The sequence below is a fragment of the Tenrec ecaudatus genome, chromosome 6 (assembly GCF_050624435.1).
Source record: "Tenrec ecaudatus isolate mTenEca1 chromosome 6, mTenEca1.hap1, whole genome shotgun sequence".
Classification (NCBI taxonomy): domain Eukaryota; kingdom Metazoa; phylum Chordata; class Mammalia; order Afrosoricida; family Tenrecidae; genus Tenrec; species Tenrec ecaudatus.
Genome location: NC_134535.1, coordinates 89,006,156 through 89,022,964, shown reverse-complemented (window position 1 = coordinate 89,022,964; position 16,809 = coordinate 89,006,156). Strand labels below are relative to the sequence as shown.

Genomic DNA, 16,809 nt, shown 5'->3' with positions numbered 1-16,809 from the left:
ACCATCCATTTTGCCTTTAACCATAGAGTGTAAAGGAGTCCTGGTGGCACCATGGGTTAAACACTGGGCTTGCTAACCACAAGTTTGGCTGTTCAAACCCACCAGCCACTCATCTGTGGAAAGATGAGAGTGTCTGCTTCTCAGAAACCTTCAGGAGTGTCTGTTCTGTCCTGCAGGGTTGCTATGAATAGACCCATGGCAGCAGCTGCAGGATCACTGCTTTTTGTGTTACCTATGAAAATAGGATTCTTCTGTTGACCAGCATTTAAAAGCCACTGTTCTAAGATACGTTACTCCTCCTAAGTCTCTAGTTAAAAACTGCTACACAAAAGATGAAAACCATTTCCACTTGCAAGAAATACACTGTATTATTTTTATATTTAGAGTTATACATTACAGATTAACCTGGGAACTATGAGGATCTCACTTTATTCTAAGCAGACATTTCCAGTGTGGGTAATCTGATCTGTTCTATTCAGGAACCAGGAATGTTTACTTGGTACTAGTAAAAATAATAACCCTTGGCCACCTGGAAATAAATGCAAGTGATGTTGAGGTTCAAACAACCGAGTTCCTACTGATTCTTAGACAATTTCAGTTTTCTTTAAAGGTTTGTAACATTTAATTTTTCCTGTCATATAACCTTGGGTAATATTTTTGCATTAAAATAGGTTTGAATATAATTTGTGTAGCGGGAAATAACAGAAAGAAATGACAAACATCAACCTCACTATGTACAAAAGGACTTGAAAAAGTTCATGGGAAAATTATTTTATCTTCTCATTCTATTTTTGAATTGCCCTTGTATTTCAAATGAATAAAAGATTCTAGGTAGCTAGAATTTGTATTCTCAATATCCTATTTCTACTTCTTTCTCCAGAAGTATCATCCAGATTCCTGGTAATTCCTTAATTTCTTCTAATACCTAAATGTTAAATATGTAGTTCAAATATTCAATGAGGAGAGCAAATATGTAACAAAAACTGATCATAAAAACATTTTATTTGTGTATAAAGAAGTGTCTATAAAGACTAACCCAGTATTATGTATGAGTTAGGCTATCAGAATGGAAATCTATAATGAATTGCCTTCAGCAGTGATTCCTTATTTCTAGATAAATTAATAGGTTCATTGAAATTGTTAAGTAATTAGATTGATCAACATCTTAGATTACATGCCCGTAGAAAAATAAAATTGAACTTCATTTTGTAGCCTCTTTTGTCCAACTTGTTTGATCATCAAATCAGAATAGATATTCAGAGGTTTTATACTTTGTTCTCTGAAAGTTATTCCATATTTATCTGGCACATCAGAGAGGATTAATACCTGGGACAGAAAAGACTTAATATTTGTTGAGTGTATTGAATGAAGATTGACTGCCTTGGATTTTTTCACCAGCAGTTCTTGGCTTATCTACCTTATTGATATTTTGCATTTTCAACTCTCAAATAATAACTTTCACCATCTTCTGTTTTTATACTTAGAAAAGGTTTTGTAAATGCTCTTGAGCATTAATATTTTACTAAATTTATTCTATCATTTTTAATAAAGAGTCTTTAACTCTATGGATTAATTTCATGTACAGTCAGCCCCCAAGCTACAAATATTTAATGTATAGACAACTCTTTCAAGACTCATTGTCACCAAGTCTATTCCAACTCACAGAGCTGCCCCAGTGGATTTCTGAGACTATAACTTTATGGGAATAGAAAGCCCCCCTTTTCTCCCATCCTTGCCTTTTAGTGGTGTGTAGATTTTCCCTCATTTTGAAACAATGGACCCTACCCCTACTTTCAACAAACTTTCCATTGAAAGCACCTCCACTCACTGTGCATGCAGCTTTAAAAACACTGAAAAGGCTCTGTAAGGACCACATCCATCTGTTCTCCCTTATCTATAATTTCTATTTAAAGACACATTTAGGAACATAATCTTGTTCATAACCCAAGGAACTATTTGTAATCATATTTTTGGCACATTAGTTTGAGATGTGTCTTGAGCCATAACTACTGAACTGCCAAAAATTAAAAAGTTATTAAGATAAGTCTTAATTTCATTCTCAGGTGGCTGCAGCTTCCCCCTACCACCCCCACAACCTCTTACCTCTATTCTTCTGCACATTGGATACCAAAGCCTCCAGTTACATAAAGATACTCATCAAAGGTCAAAATTGAAATACCACCAGAACTGGCCCAAGTGACGTCTGTTTTAGTGTCATTTAGCATGTTTGAGAACAGACTTCCCCTTATTTATTCCTTGGAACCTGCACAGAAAAAGAAATTATGTCCCAGTGATAAATTTGCTGTGCTTTAGGAATTTACTTGCCAACATTAAATATATGTATTAATAATGTTTAAAACTTACACAGAATGCATGCTGTGTATAAAGGTCTACCTAATTATTTACCTCATAATAAATGTAAGCATGTTGTGCTTGTTCTCTAAGTTAACAATCATATGATATGATCTAGTAGAGGGAAAAAGATTCCAGTGTTACACCATTATCATCAAGTCCGTTCCGATTCATGGTCAGAGTAGAACTGTACTCTGTAGAGCTTTCAGGGGCTGAGGTTTATAAAGAAGATTGCCAAGAGTTTCTTCAGGGGTGCCTCCTTGTAGACTCAAAACTTCCCACCTTTCAGTACCAACCAAGCAAGTTACCATTTGGGCCCCCTGTGGGGCTCTGTGTTAAAATTCCTGTTTTCAAATCCCAGTTCCGACACTAACTGTGGGACACTGGCAACAAGACCGAGATAACGCTACCTTCTTCAAGAGAAGCTGTGGGAATCAAATAACAGAGTGTATGTGAATGTGCCTGATACATAGAAAGTACGGAGGTCCTAACAGGGAAGTGCTGTAAGTTACAGGCAGCTTTGTTGAGGATGATGTAGTGTCCAAAGAGTCCAAGTAAGAATTGGAAGTCTCAAATTCATTCATATGCTTAATTTATCCCCAAACCTTATTATTAATTGTAACGTTATGTTACTGCTTATCTTGTACAAATCAATACCTGTGATTACAGTCCAATATTAATATTTTAATGGGATATGGTGTTCTTTGATGCCATCGAGTCAGTTCCAACCCATAGCAACCCTATGCACAAGATAATGAAAACATTGCCCAAAGCTTGTGCCATCCACACTGTTGTTCCTAGTGGGGGAACATGTTGAACAGGCTTCCTCAGAATATGTTTATATGGTTTACTGTGTGTAATAGAAGCCCTGGTGGCATAGTGGATTATACAGTGACCTGCTAACCTCAAGGTCAGTGGATTGAGCCTAACAGTTGCTCCTTGGGAGAAAGATGAGGCTGTGGGTCACCATAAAGATTTAAAGTCCCGGAAACTCAAAGGGACAATTCTACCGGTCCTATAGGGTCAACTGTGAGTTTGATGACAGATAGATAGATAGATAGATAGATAGATAGATAGATAGATAGATAGATAGATAGATAGATGCTCTTTTACAAATCAGTAAGATTGGAAGAACGAGGTTGATACTAGAGGGTCAAAGAGCAAATACAGAAGTTGTGTCCTCTATCATTGCAACTAAAGAAAAGGAAGGAGAACAGAAGAAAGTGAAAAAGATCCTTGCAGTGGTAAATTTTCGCTGCCCTACAACTGAAACACCCCAAACCCCCTTCTAACGTGTGGTGTTTCCCATGATTTGAAAATTTTTAAGAGGTAGGATGGGCCATTCTCTACAAAAGGCTATGTATTTGTTAACTCCTTCTTGCCTGAGATACTAAGCTAATTAACTCTTTCAAGACTGAATTATTTTTTGCCTTGAATTTTTTTGTTGAAACCATGTGTTTCAATATATGGAAGGCATGTTTAATAAAATGGGAAGGGGAAATATTTTTGGTGATAATACAGGTTTTGTTACAAGTGGTCCTGGCGGGTGGGGGGGTGAGTGAGATGAGATATTCCGATCCCGGTGCAGTTCAACAGCCTCCCATAGGATGCCAGTGTGTACTAAACATGGGAGAAGAGGCTCCATAAACCTTTTATTCACTGGCATTAAATCAGTTAGCATAACAACCCTACTGGGCAGCTAGAACTGCTCTTGTGGGTGTCTTAGGCTATACATCTTTACAGCAACAGAAAGCCTCATCTTTCTCCTGCAGAGTGGTTGTTGGGTTCAAACTGCTGACCTTACAGATAACAACTCAACACAAAACTGACTCCACCTCTCTAGGAGAGGAAAGTATAGATATACTATATTCAGGAATGAACGACTTACTGTTAGCCTGTGATTTTGAATCTGGATTGACAGTAGCAGAGAAGCTGAGTGTGGAGAACTCATTCCTGTATAGCCACAGCACGTTTTAGCTTCCAAGAACACTAGTACTGATTTTGTATACCCACTTACCAAGGAGCCCTGATAAAGTAACGGCTTATGAGTTGGGCTGATAATCACAAGGTCAGCAATGGCACTGTCAACGCTGTGTCCTATAGCCTCACTGGGAATCAAAAACTGACTTGATGGCAGTGAATTTGGGTTTCATTTTATTTGCTTTAGTTTGTTTCTGAGTTGGCATTTATAATTTTCAGGCCTAATCGAGGCCATACATCAATTGCTTTTAACAGTAAAATGAAGAAGTGGTGGTGGTGCAATGGTCAAGTACTCTCTTACTGCCTTAGCCCACCCCGCAGTTCCGAGAAGGGACAAACCTAGTGACCTCCTCCTGTAAAATTCACCCCCGTGGAGAAACCCTCTAAAGATAGCTCTGCTCTGTCAGGTGATGTCACTATGACTCTGAATCAACCCAGTGGCATATACAAACAATGGTAAGGTTAGTTCCACCTCCACTTTTTTGTGTGTGACTCTTAAATCTGTATATAATGTTAGAAGTGAGTTTGTTCCCTACCACCACTACCCCAAAAAAGTTGGTTAATCTGCTACCATCATGTGAGCATTTTTGTTGTTAACTTTCTCTTGATTTTAAAGTAGTGCATAGCTTTGATATATCTTTTCCTATAGAATATTGTCTGTATAAAGTAATTACAGGTCAAGGATTGAACTAAAGATTATTGTACAGCCAGCCATAATTCCTTTTCTACTAAAATAAATGTGTGGTGCTGTTTGTTTTGTTTTAACGAATAGAATTAACATTTAAGTAACTGTTTTATTCTTAAACTAGAGAATATTTCTGGTGACAGTAGATATGTATTGTAAGTTAAAAAGTTTTTGAAGGTGGAGGGCTATTAAGAGAGATGTGGGGTAAAACAGAAATGTGGAATGTTTTTTGGTCACTCGAGAAAAATAATGTGTCAACCAGGTCCACCCAGAAAAAGCACACCAGCCTGTGTGACCCAAGCATTATAAATAATCAACTCCAAATCCAGAGGAAGGAACCGTATCAGAGGTTAAATTCTGAGCACCTAGGAAGGCTGTGGGTGACAGTGGGAGCCCAGATTCCGTTTGCAGTGTCCCCACGTGGATGAAACCTCCAGTGAGTTCCCTCCGACCATAATCCAGGGATGGGGATAGTCTTGCTATCAGAGAGTATTGTAAAGTGGATTGTGGCAGGTGCGGTTAGCTTAAAGTGTAACACTAAATCATTTGATCTCCCTTTTGATCCATTTTTTAAAATCATTTTATTGAGTGTTCGTACAACTCTTCGCTCAGTCCATACATCTATCCATGTGTCAGGCGCATTTGTACATTTGTTGCTATCATCATTCTCTAAACATTTGCTTTCTACTTAAGCCCTTAGTATCAGCTCCTAATTTTTTTTCCCTCTCTCTGCACCCCTTCCCCCCATGGAACCTTGATAATTGATAAATTATTATTATTTTGTCATGTCTTACACTGCCCAATGTCTCCCTTCACCCACTTTTCTGTTGTCTGTTCCCCCCTCATTCACAATGATATGATGTTTTGTTCTTTGATGCCTGATACCTAATCCCATCAACACTTTGTGATCACACAGGCTGGTGTGCTTCTTCCATGTGGTCTTTATTGCTTCTCAGCTAGATGGCCGCTTGATAATCTTCAAGCCTTTAAGACCCCAGATGCTATATTTTTTGATAGCCAGGCACCATTAGCTTTCTTCAGTACATTTGCTTATGTATCTGTTTTGTTTTCAGTGATCGTGTCGGGAAGGTGAGCATCATGGAATGCCAGTTTAATAGAACAAAGTGTTCTTGCATTGAGGGAGTAGTTGTTTTGGCCCATTTTAAGTTTGCTCCAGTTTTTAATGTTTTCTTTCTTTTTTTACAGAGATTATTTTCCACTTTTGTTACTGTTGGGATTTTTGTTTGTTGTTTTTCTTGATTTAGTTTTGTATGACTTTCTGTACAAGAAATTCAGTACAAGTAAAGCTACAGAGACAATAAATAACTGGGTTAATCATTACCTAGGGACATGGCAGAGGAGGTGGAGAGCATATGGGGTGCTGACAACAGTAAATACAAGAAAGAGGAAAATGTTCTCAACTTGATTGTAGTGATTGCATAACGCATCTTCATAGGATTGAACTATTGAATTATATTCTGTGTGAATTATGTACCATTTTTTAGGTGAAAAAAAAGAAAGTAACATCTAAAACTTGAGCAACTAAGAAAACGCCAAATTAACTTTTATGCCCCAAAGGGCTATTTTCAGCCCTCTTATGAACAGATTTAGTTTGTAGTTATGTGTCTATTTTTTGTAATGTGCCTATTTTTAAATTATTCTTTTAAATGGTAAAGTATTAAAACACTCTATGAGCAGGTCGCAGCTTTTTAAAGAATAAACTATTGAAGTGTTCGAAGGAGTGTGCCTAATTTACTTCACTTATTTATGCACTTATAAAGTCTAAGACGGCTAAAAAAAATAAATAAATAAAATAAATAAATAAAGTCTAAGACGGTCTGCTTGATAGAAGAGAATACACTAATAATATTAGTATAAGTTACCCCAATAAAGTAATGGTTCTTGGCTTTATTTTAGGTCAGATAAAAGTTTTTGTTTGGTTGGTTGGTTGGTTTTTTAAGATCATTTTATTGGGGCTCCTACAGCTCTTATAACAATCCATACATCAATTGCATCAAGCACGTCTGATAAAAGTATTTTAATCCACTTTGAGTAGCTAGGATCTGGAAACTTGCTTCTAGTTCCTCATGTGAGATTTAAAATTGGAGATTAAAAAAAAAAACAAACTTGGTTCTTACCCACTGCTTTTGCCAGCTAAACCAGCCTGTTGTTGCTCCTACTCTGGACTGCCGGTGGCAGAGAGGCTGAGAGGAAGAAGTCATTCCTGTAGATGGGAGCAGCGGTGCTTCATGTACCAGAGCCCTGTACTTATAGTCGTAAAAACCATGGCACTTTAGCTGCAGTTATTTTAGCAGCCATGAGCAGGGGACCAACCGTGAACACTGAAAGTAAGATTCAGGAGGGGAAAATAGAGAGTATAATCGACGAAGAAATAGGATCTAGTACATAAGTGAAGGACTTAACCATGGAAGTGGTGACTATGTTGCTTTTTGAAATCCAGTTGAAGGAAAGTTTGAATAACAATAGAAGATATAAGTAGAAAAAGGAAGGTAAGGACGCACTAATAGAATAAATTTTCTGTATGTGTGTGACTAAAATCAACTTTAAAAAATTGTTGAATACCATTTTTATTGCCATATCTTACTCATTCTAATATATCCCTTCCCATACAATTGTGTTCTTCACTCCCATTGGACAGGTCTAGACCAGTGGTTCTCAACCTTCCTAATGCTGTGACCCTTTCATATAGTTCCTCATGTTGTATGATCCCCCCAACCATAAAATTATTTCCGTTGCTACTTCATAACTATCATTTTGCTACTGTTACGAATCAGGCGACCCTTGCGAAAGGGTTGTTCGACCCCCAAAGGGGTCGCAGTCACGACCCACAGGTTGAGACCCACTAGGACGATCATCAGTGCTGTCAACTCCCCTTTCCCGCTTCCTGCCCTTGCCCTCCTCACTTCCCATACCCTCTAGGAACCCTTACTCCTGTCAGTGTCTCATAGAGCAAGCAGTTCTACTCCATCTGGTGGGGTTACCAAGGGTTAGAATCGACTCTCCAACTGCAGGTTTTGTGCAGGTCAAAGGGAGATTTTGTGCAGGTCAAAGGGAGTTTCAGAGAAATGCTGTTTGCATGGTGCTGCTGTGGATGGCCGCGCACATCAGAGGTGGTGCGTTCACATTGCACAGGTCTTCAATTGCAAACTTATTAACACTTTTTCAGCAGATGGCAGTAAACTATCATAAGAAAGAGTGTTCTTTTAGTTTGTGCAAAAGCGTTATATTGGCCAGCAGTGGCAGCAGTGTGTAAAATGTGTCGGTCTGTTTCATTTTAAAACACATAAGCACAGAGAGAATGCTGAAAGGAATACCAAAATGTTTGTGGTCTGGGTAACTGAATCACATGGGGATTTTTATTTTTAGTTACTTTTTTGAATATTACCTGTTTCCTAAAATGAGTTATTTGTTTATTAGTTCTGCAGTGGGGAGGCAGGGAATATTTCTAATAAGGTTCTGAAAACTCAGTGTCTGCCTTTTATTGCATTTCTTTATAATTTTATTTGAACTTTTAAAATAACATGCTGAATTTAAATGGATTGTGGAACCTTAACTGCTTTTTATCTTTAAATAGCCATTACAACTAGCTTCCTGCAGAGTTATATTAGAACTTTATACTGAAGTGACACAAATGAGGAATGACTTATCTGACCCTCAATGTTACTTCTTTAGAGGGAAATAGTCTTGGGATGACCAAACGACGCTGTGCTTAGTGCTGTCTGTCTATAGGCAGAGAGAGTGAGGAGTACTTTTATAAATTTCTGTCATCTTAAAATCTCTGACTCTCTCATATATATATATATATATATATATATATATATATATATATATATATATATATATATATATACACACACAGTACCACATAAATAATCATACTTATTTAAAGAAAAATTGCAGCCTTTCCCCACTGTGGTTGGTAAATCATCCATTATCTTTATTACAAATAAGTTGATAGATAATATTTATGAATTACAAAATAGTTTAGAAATAGAAATAATTTTTACTAGTGACAGAAAGTAATATATTTGAATTGAGTGTGTCAATGTATATATAGAAGATGTAAATTTCAATGAATGATTTAATTGTATTTTGGTAAAGTCTTAAAAGCATACTAAGAAATTCCTCCGTGTATATTTAGACAATCAGTAGTGTATATTTATGGAGCTCTGGTTATATTTGGTATTAATGACAGCCTCATGAGTACTAAAAATGATTAGAAATTCCAATACTAAAAATATGTTTAATGATCATAGTTTCTCAGTGAACTTTTTGGTAAGCACTTATACGGATGAATGTGAATGAAATGCATAACAATTATTTTAGACACTATCTTTTATAATGAATTCTTTATTATACATAACGAGTGTTTATTATCTCCAGAAGAAATATTAATTTTTTTACATATTGGATATATACTGTACATTAAAAATTGGTTTAGTGTAGACTTGTTTATATGACAGCCAAATAAAAATATTTTTAATGATATGTTTACAAGTTCTGTGTAATAAATCTTAAAGATACTGTTTGTCCAAGTGCTTGAACTATTGAATGAATGTTTAGTGTAGTCTGCTACCTGGATTCTAAAGTCAGGCTTACCAAAGTATATGGGATGTACTAGTGATTTAGTAGTAGAATTCTTCGCCTCTATGTGGGACAAGCCTGTGTCCAGATGATTGAGGCTTGTGTATTGCTGTGATGCTGACTGGATTCATTTTGGTTAAATGTCCATACTAAGACAATCTAGGAAGAAAGACTGGACAGTCTGGTGTTGAAAAACAGCCCTTGAGAACTCTGTAGGTCACAGTGGTTCAATCTGCAACTAACTTGATGGGGCATTGGCCCAGAACTAGGCAGCTTTAAATTCCATTTGGTTGTGTGTGGGCTCTGTATGTGTCAGGCCAACCAGATAGCAGCTAACAACCACCACTACCTTTTATAGCCATTTAGATTATTAGACTGGATCTGTAAGGTCTGACTGTAGGCAATGAGGAATCTAAATAACGCTTGAGAAACTTCTAAAGTACAATAAATTATGGCATTTGTTTATAAGGAAATGTTTTACTTTAAGATAGAATTTCATTTACTTTCAAGATATTCTTAGCCAAACTCTCTGAAATTAAGGAATTATGAGAGAAGAATATTAAGCCAAAAATAAATTTATTTTTTATTTACATCAACCGAAAGTTTACTGTTAAATAATTAAACTTAGATATATAGAGAGAAAATTTTAGAAATAATCTTAGCTTGAAATTAGGTCAACTAAAGATTTTCCCTATTTATACATCTTAATATCTCGGTTGAGTGAATTTCTAATACTGTAAGTCTTTACCGAAGTAGATAGCCTCAGCTTTCTTCTAAGCAGTGGCTGGTGGTTTCAAACTGCTGACCTTGCAGTTAGCAGCCCAACTTGTAACCACCAGGGCTCCTGAGTTTCTATTAAGAATAAATAAAATAAATTTGGAAACAGATACTGTTGATGACTGCTCAATGTGGTGAAGGACATTGATGCCATGGATTTGTACATGCAAAAGTCATTGAAATGGAAAATGTTTTGTTTTATATTTATATATATATTGATTTGCCTGGAGTTTGTATTAAGAAGAACATGTTTCCTATTATAAAGAATATGTTCAGATCGAATTGTATGATGTGGATTATGTGCCAGTAAAACTGGGGGGGTGGGGCGGAATACATTCAAGTGTCGGATAATGTTTTACCATGTGTATGTTTCTGCAGGTGGTTTCAGACACCCTCGCAGGTTTTCTACCACGCAGCAACTGAACATGGAGGAAAAGATGTCTATCCAGGGCAGTGTCTTTGGGAAGGTTGTGAGCCTTTTCAGCGACAAAGGTTCTCGTTTATTACCCACTTACAGGTACTACTTCTTAATAGTATTTACGTAGTCAGTCCTCTGGTTGGAGTGAAGAGCTTGATGAGTGTTCTTTTCTGACTCTCAAAAAGGATAAGCACTGTTCAAAGGATGCCCTGCTGGCGGGGTTAAAACAGGACGAACCAGGACACGCAGGAAGCCAAAAATCCTCTACCAAGTAAGGAAAATCTGTGTTCTTCCTGTTGTACACACAAAACACGGGAGCTTATTAGCACCCCAGGAAACAGAAGCGTCTCAGGTCCTAGTCCAGCTGGGGAGCCCTTTCAAATTGCTTAACTTCTCCACACCATTTCTCACATTGGCTGGGTACATAAGATGCCCTGTACCTTTAGCATTTGATGGTTCTGCTTTGTGGACAAGTCATTGGAAATAATGACAGATGATATAAGTATGTAAACTAAAAGCTTCGCCCTTTGAGAGATTAACTTAATGTGTATTGAAGAATGGCAAAGAGATTTGTTTTTATAGCTACGGCTGTGAGGGTTACGTGAGGGACCTATATGAGAGCATAAGTGTCATTTACAGTCTAGTTATTCCTTTGCCTATGATTTCCTGGACATACTTTTATAATACATTTAATTGGTTTTGAGTTGATCGGAGGAGATTCCTAGGGATCTTTATTATACTTAAATAGGATCTCATATTTTAACTGAACCTAAGTACTTTTAACTATCCTGATAGTGAATTAATTTGGCACCATTTATTGAGAGGCTACCATCATGCACAGTCAGTTCTAAAGCAAGGTGACACTATAACCTCCTACAACTGAAATTCTAGAAGGAAAAGCATGGAAACATAGAAGCTACTTAGATACTTTGTTCTGTTACTATTTAGTGAAAATGTGCAGTCATGCTAGGCATTAAATTATAACAGTAACCAAGATACATTTTTCCATTCTTAAAGCCAGGATTCATCAAACCTATTAATGTTGAGTCAGTAGCCCATTGCTAATCCACAGCACCATCTGGGCTAGTAAGTTTTACAAGACGGTGAATCTTTATGGAGGAGCCCTGATGGCATAGAATTTTCTGAGTGGGGCTGATAACTGGAAGGTCTGCAGTTTGAAACCACCACTCACTCCTTGAGAAAAAGACAAAGCTTGCTACTGCCATAAAGAGTTACAGTCTTGGAAACTCCCAGAGCAGTTCTACCCTGTCTAACAGGGTCACTGAGTTGAGAGTCAAAAAGGACTCAATGGCAGTGAGTTGAGTTGCAGTCTTTATGGAAGCAGGTTGACATTTTGCTTTCTTGGAGTGGCTGGGAGGTTCGAACCACCCACCTTCTGATTAGCAGCTATGTATGTACTTCACCACTGCACCTCCTTGCCTCTTGTTACCATTCTTAAGGCTCCATAATGAGTAGTAAAATGATAGATACAAGGTGTTGTGAGCCGATCTAAGCTAATCAAGGAGAACAATGAAAGCTATTTACTAGAAGACATACCTGAGCTGAGACCCAAAGAATAAGGAAAAACTTAACAAGAGTACTTATGTTACTGAGTTTGGATTTTACTCTAAAAGCAAAGGAAAGTAAAATATTCTAAGTCATACTGAACACTATAGTGTCAGAAATAGAGACGGTAGGACGAGTTTGAAATCTGATTTTATATAAAACTTATTTCTACAGCCCCTCCTTTCTCCATTTTTGTACATGAGTGTAGACTCTATTGAAAGGATTGATTGAAATTAAATAATGAAAAATAAGATTGTGTAGCAAAGTCACTATTATGATAGGGTATCCTTGCCAAGGTGATCTATACCAACCAACACATTCTTAGGTGCTATTATTTTTCTTTTTTCTTGCCATCTTCATGTTACAGTCAGAGTTGGAAAATTCATTATGTTTTATTGTCATTGTGTCATATTTATTTTGATTGTGTATTTACCCAGCAAAGTACTTTAATGATGGACCACACTGGGGCATCTGTGGCTTGCTTTAAAATTCATGCATTGGGAATAAAAGGTATCAAGCTTAAGCTATATCCACAGAGCCCTTTAGCCTAGGCTGACATACAGCACAAACATTAATACTAAATTTTGAGGGCTTTTAGTCGCTTTGCACCCAATGTAAGTCTGTCTGCAGCAGCATTTAACAATCTCATCTTCTCTCTGATCACTTTAGGCAGCCAACTGTAGGGGGTACCAGCTCAACTCCGAGAGCACAAAAGGCCATTGTGAACCATCCCAGTGCGGCACTGATGGCTCTTAGGAGAGGTTCAAGAAACCTTGTCTTTCGAGATTTCACAGTAAGCCAGCCTTAAGAGCTTTCTCTGTAGTGTTCTGAGCACTGTATGGCTTAGATCTTTATTCTTTTTCTTTTATTTCCTTCTCTTTTTAAGGATGAAAAAGAGGGACCAATAACTAAACACATCCGACTAACAGCTGCCTTAATATTAAAAAATATTGGTAAATATTCAGAATGTGGTCGCAGGTGAGTACTGTGTTTTCCAGACCCAATGTGGATTTAGATTTTTGTTTTGTGTTGTTTTCACATACAGGTTAAGAAGATTAGATGTCTGAATTTTATTCACATTGGTTTTCTCATGAGCTTTGTAAATATCTCATGCCAACATCAAACCATTGTAATCTCTTAAAAGCCAAAAATAAATAGAAGTTGAAACAACTAAAGATGTTCATTAAACTTGCTACATTCGGTTAACTTTGTTTGTTGCCCACAGAAATCAGAGGACAAAGTGACTCTGCTAAAGAGAGAAGTTAAGGAGTTTACTAGGAGGGGAAAGGGTGTTAAATTAATTTGAGTCTTGTAGGATCAAAATGGAATTCAGTTTGCTAATTGACATTTATTTACCTATCAAAGTCATAGATATGTTAAATTAGTTATAATTCCTGGAGTCTTAAAGTTACTTTCTATTGTGTGATGTCTTTCCACATATGAAACCCAGGGTTGATGAGCCTGTAGTGATAGCAGGTAGAATATGGGTATGGTGGGGGAGGGGAGTCCAGGAAGAAGAGGGAATGTTTGGAGGCTGATTGTGTGGTACTGCTTGATGCGATTGAACTATGGAATGAAATGATATATATACTAACTCTCAACTAACAAGTTAAAATAGATATATTTTAAGTTACTTTCTACTGGATTTAATCAAGCGGGAGAAAATACAAGATTTTGTAGCTCTCCTGGGTGGTAGGGTTTCTAGCTTGTTGATCTTTGTTAACACAGTGGGAGGGCTGTGTGGATGTATTGTAGTGCCTTGCTTCACAGTCTGCATTTCTGGGTCCTCCTCCATCATGAGCTAACTCAGCTCAGGCTCCTGCTCTTGGGAATGTGGCCTTAGCCTTCTTTGCCTGGTCACTCACTGACCCTCACAGTCAGCAGGTCTCCTGTCAAGTCTCCTCTCCTGATTATCTGGAATCTAACTCTTCCCCACAATTTTATCTTGTTTTATTCTTGTAATTATAATATTGCAATGACCTTCCAACCTCATTTTCCAGGATGGAAACAGTAGTATCAACTAAGCGGTGTTTGAGTTTTAAAACTCCTGTTCTTTAATCATGAATAAAGCTTAAAATTGGGTTTTCCAAACTGATTTGCTATGGCAAGTTACTATATTTAATGTATAAAAAGTATTTCTTACGGATGGAAAACTTTACCACTCAGAAATTAAGCAAACTTTTGCAGAGAAAAAAGAAATACAAAGGCTTAGTAACCAAATATGATATTAATTTCTTCCTGCTTCCTTCCTAACATGGTCTCTTCTAGCCCTTCCTGCTGGATTCCCCTTCCTTGCCCCGCTTTCTGCCGTAGCCTGTGTCAACCCAAACAAACCACATCCAGCTTCCCCTCTTGCTAAGCGCTTTCATGCCACACCTCCATAACTTTGTCCCTGCTTCTACTGCTAAGAATCCACAACTCTAAGCCTTTCTTGCCTGTTACAAACCTGCTTCCCCTCCATGATTCACTCTAGATTCTTTGTACAGCCTACCTTATGCTGTGATCTTCTTCCCTTCCAAGAACATGTGTGTCTTAGTTGATTGCATTGTTAATCAATAATTTTTATATATACAGAGCCTGTTTCTGATTAATCTTGTAGCCATAGTGCTTCTTGGTTTGTTTGGACATTTTATCGAGGGATCTACAGCTCTTGTAACAACCCATACATCAGTTGTTTGTATCATATACATTTGTACATATGTTGCCATCATTATTTTCTAGACATTTACTTTCTTTCTTTTTTAAACATTTTATTAGGGGCTCATACAACTCTTATCACAATCCATACATATAAATACATCAATTGTATAAAGCACATCTGTACATTCTTTTCCCTAATCACTTTCAAAGCATTTGCTCTCCACTTAAGCCCTCCGCATCAGGTCCTCTTTTTTTTTCTCCCCTCCCTCCCCGACATTTACTTTCTATTGAGCCCTTGGTGTCAGCTCCTTTCCCCAGTCTACCCACATAGGGCCCCTTGATAAATTATGTTATTATTTTCAGCCTCAGTGTTTTTAATAGATAATCCTCACCTCCTGTTTGCACTTTTGTACTCTACCCTAGGATCCAGTGTCCCAGCTAACTTTTCCTGCCATCATCCTCACTGCCTGCGCATGTCCAAGGGTGCAAGAGGTCCCTGTCACCCCATGACTGCACATTACCTATCACCTTAGCTGTGAGCTCAGTGAAGAGAGGGGTTGCATACATTTTTCTTGTCTCGGTATCTTCGGTGCTTATTTAGTATAGTGTTGGGGATGAAGTAGGTACTCAGTAAGCAATTGATGAATAAACAAATGGAAAGAAAGGCGCACAAATTAATTTTCTCCAAAATTCTGATCTGGAATCAATGAAAACAGTCAGAATTCTGAAAATCTTATAACTTCTTAGGGATATACAGTTAAACCAACTGGCTAGGTCTAATAAATTAAAATAGAGTGATTTCTATATGTAAAAATATGAGGGGCTACCCAAAAAACAGCAGATATTTTTTCAAAGTTATGTACTTAAATATTTTTACAAAACAATCTATCGACAAAGTATTCATTACACTTAATACACTTGTCAAATCTGCGATTCCATTCTTGGAAACATTTATCAAGTTAATCTGTTTGCATGGCTGACAGCACCTCCCATGTTTTTTTCTTCACCTCTTTTATGTTGTCAAATTGCTGTCCTTTCATGCCCCACTTCATGCCTGGAAACAAAAAGAAGCTGTAAGGAGCGAAGTCAGGTGCTTGGGGCAAGAGAGGCATGCTGTTTTTTGCCAAAAACTGGGGCACTGAGATGGCTGTGTAAGTAGGTGCATTGTTGTGGTGGCGAAACCAGTCCCCTGTCTGCCACAAATCAGGCCTTGTCGCACACTGTTGTGCAGCCTTTTCACATGTTTTAAATAGAAAGCTTGATTAACAGTCAGACCTGGTGGAACCAACTCCAAACGCACTATCCCCCTCACATCAAAAAAACAAAAACAAATGAGCATCATCTTGATCTTTGATTTCACTTGATGAGCTTTAGGAGGGGCAAGGTGATGAAGGCGTCTTCCACTGGCTTGGTTAATGTTTGCTTTGGGGTCTTAATAGCTTCATGTCTCATCACCAGTAATGACCTTGGAAACAACGTTTGGATCACTTCGGAGCTGTTCTGTGAAAGCCTAGCATGTTTCTGCTCGACACTTTTTCCTGATCAGTCAGAACCTGAGGCACAAATTTCACAGCATCTCTTCTCATTCCAAAATCTTCTGTTAAATGAGCAGCAAGGTAGTTCAAATAACTCCCCCATCTCTTCAGTGATCCCTTGTAAATCTTTGAGCACCAGTGCATGAATTTTGTCAACATTTTCGTCCATTCAGGAAGTTAGCAGATGTTCAAAATGAGGTGTGTCATCAATTGACATTTCATCTTTTGGAAATGAGAAAACCACTCATACA

General features: G+C 37.6%; 1 protein-coding gene across 1 annotated transcript in view; it reads left to right on the top strand.

Annotated features, from left to right (window-relative positions):
- Positions 1 to 16,809, top strand: part of ARID2 (AT-rich interaction domain 2) — a 184,035-nt gene that overhangs the window by 158,424 nt on the left and 8,802 nt on the right. The window contains exons 17-20 of the mRNA XM_075551842.1: positions 10,778 to 10,916; positions 11,003 to 11,088; positions 13,053 to 13,176; positions 13,270 to 13,361. Coding sequence (XP_075407957.1) covers positions 10,778 to 10,916; positions 11,003 to 11,088; positions 13,053 to 13,176; positions 13,270 to 13,361 — 441 coding nt within the window. The remainder of the gene's footprint in view (positions 1 to 10,777; positions 10,917 to 11,002; positions 11,089 to 13,052; positions 13,177 to 13,269; positions 13,362 to 16,809) is intronic.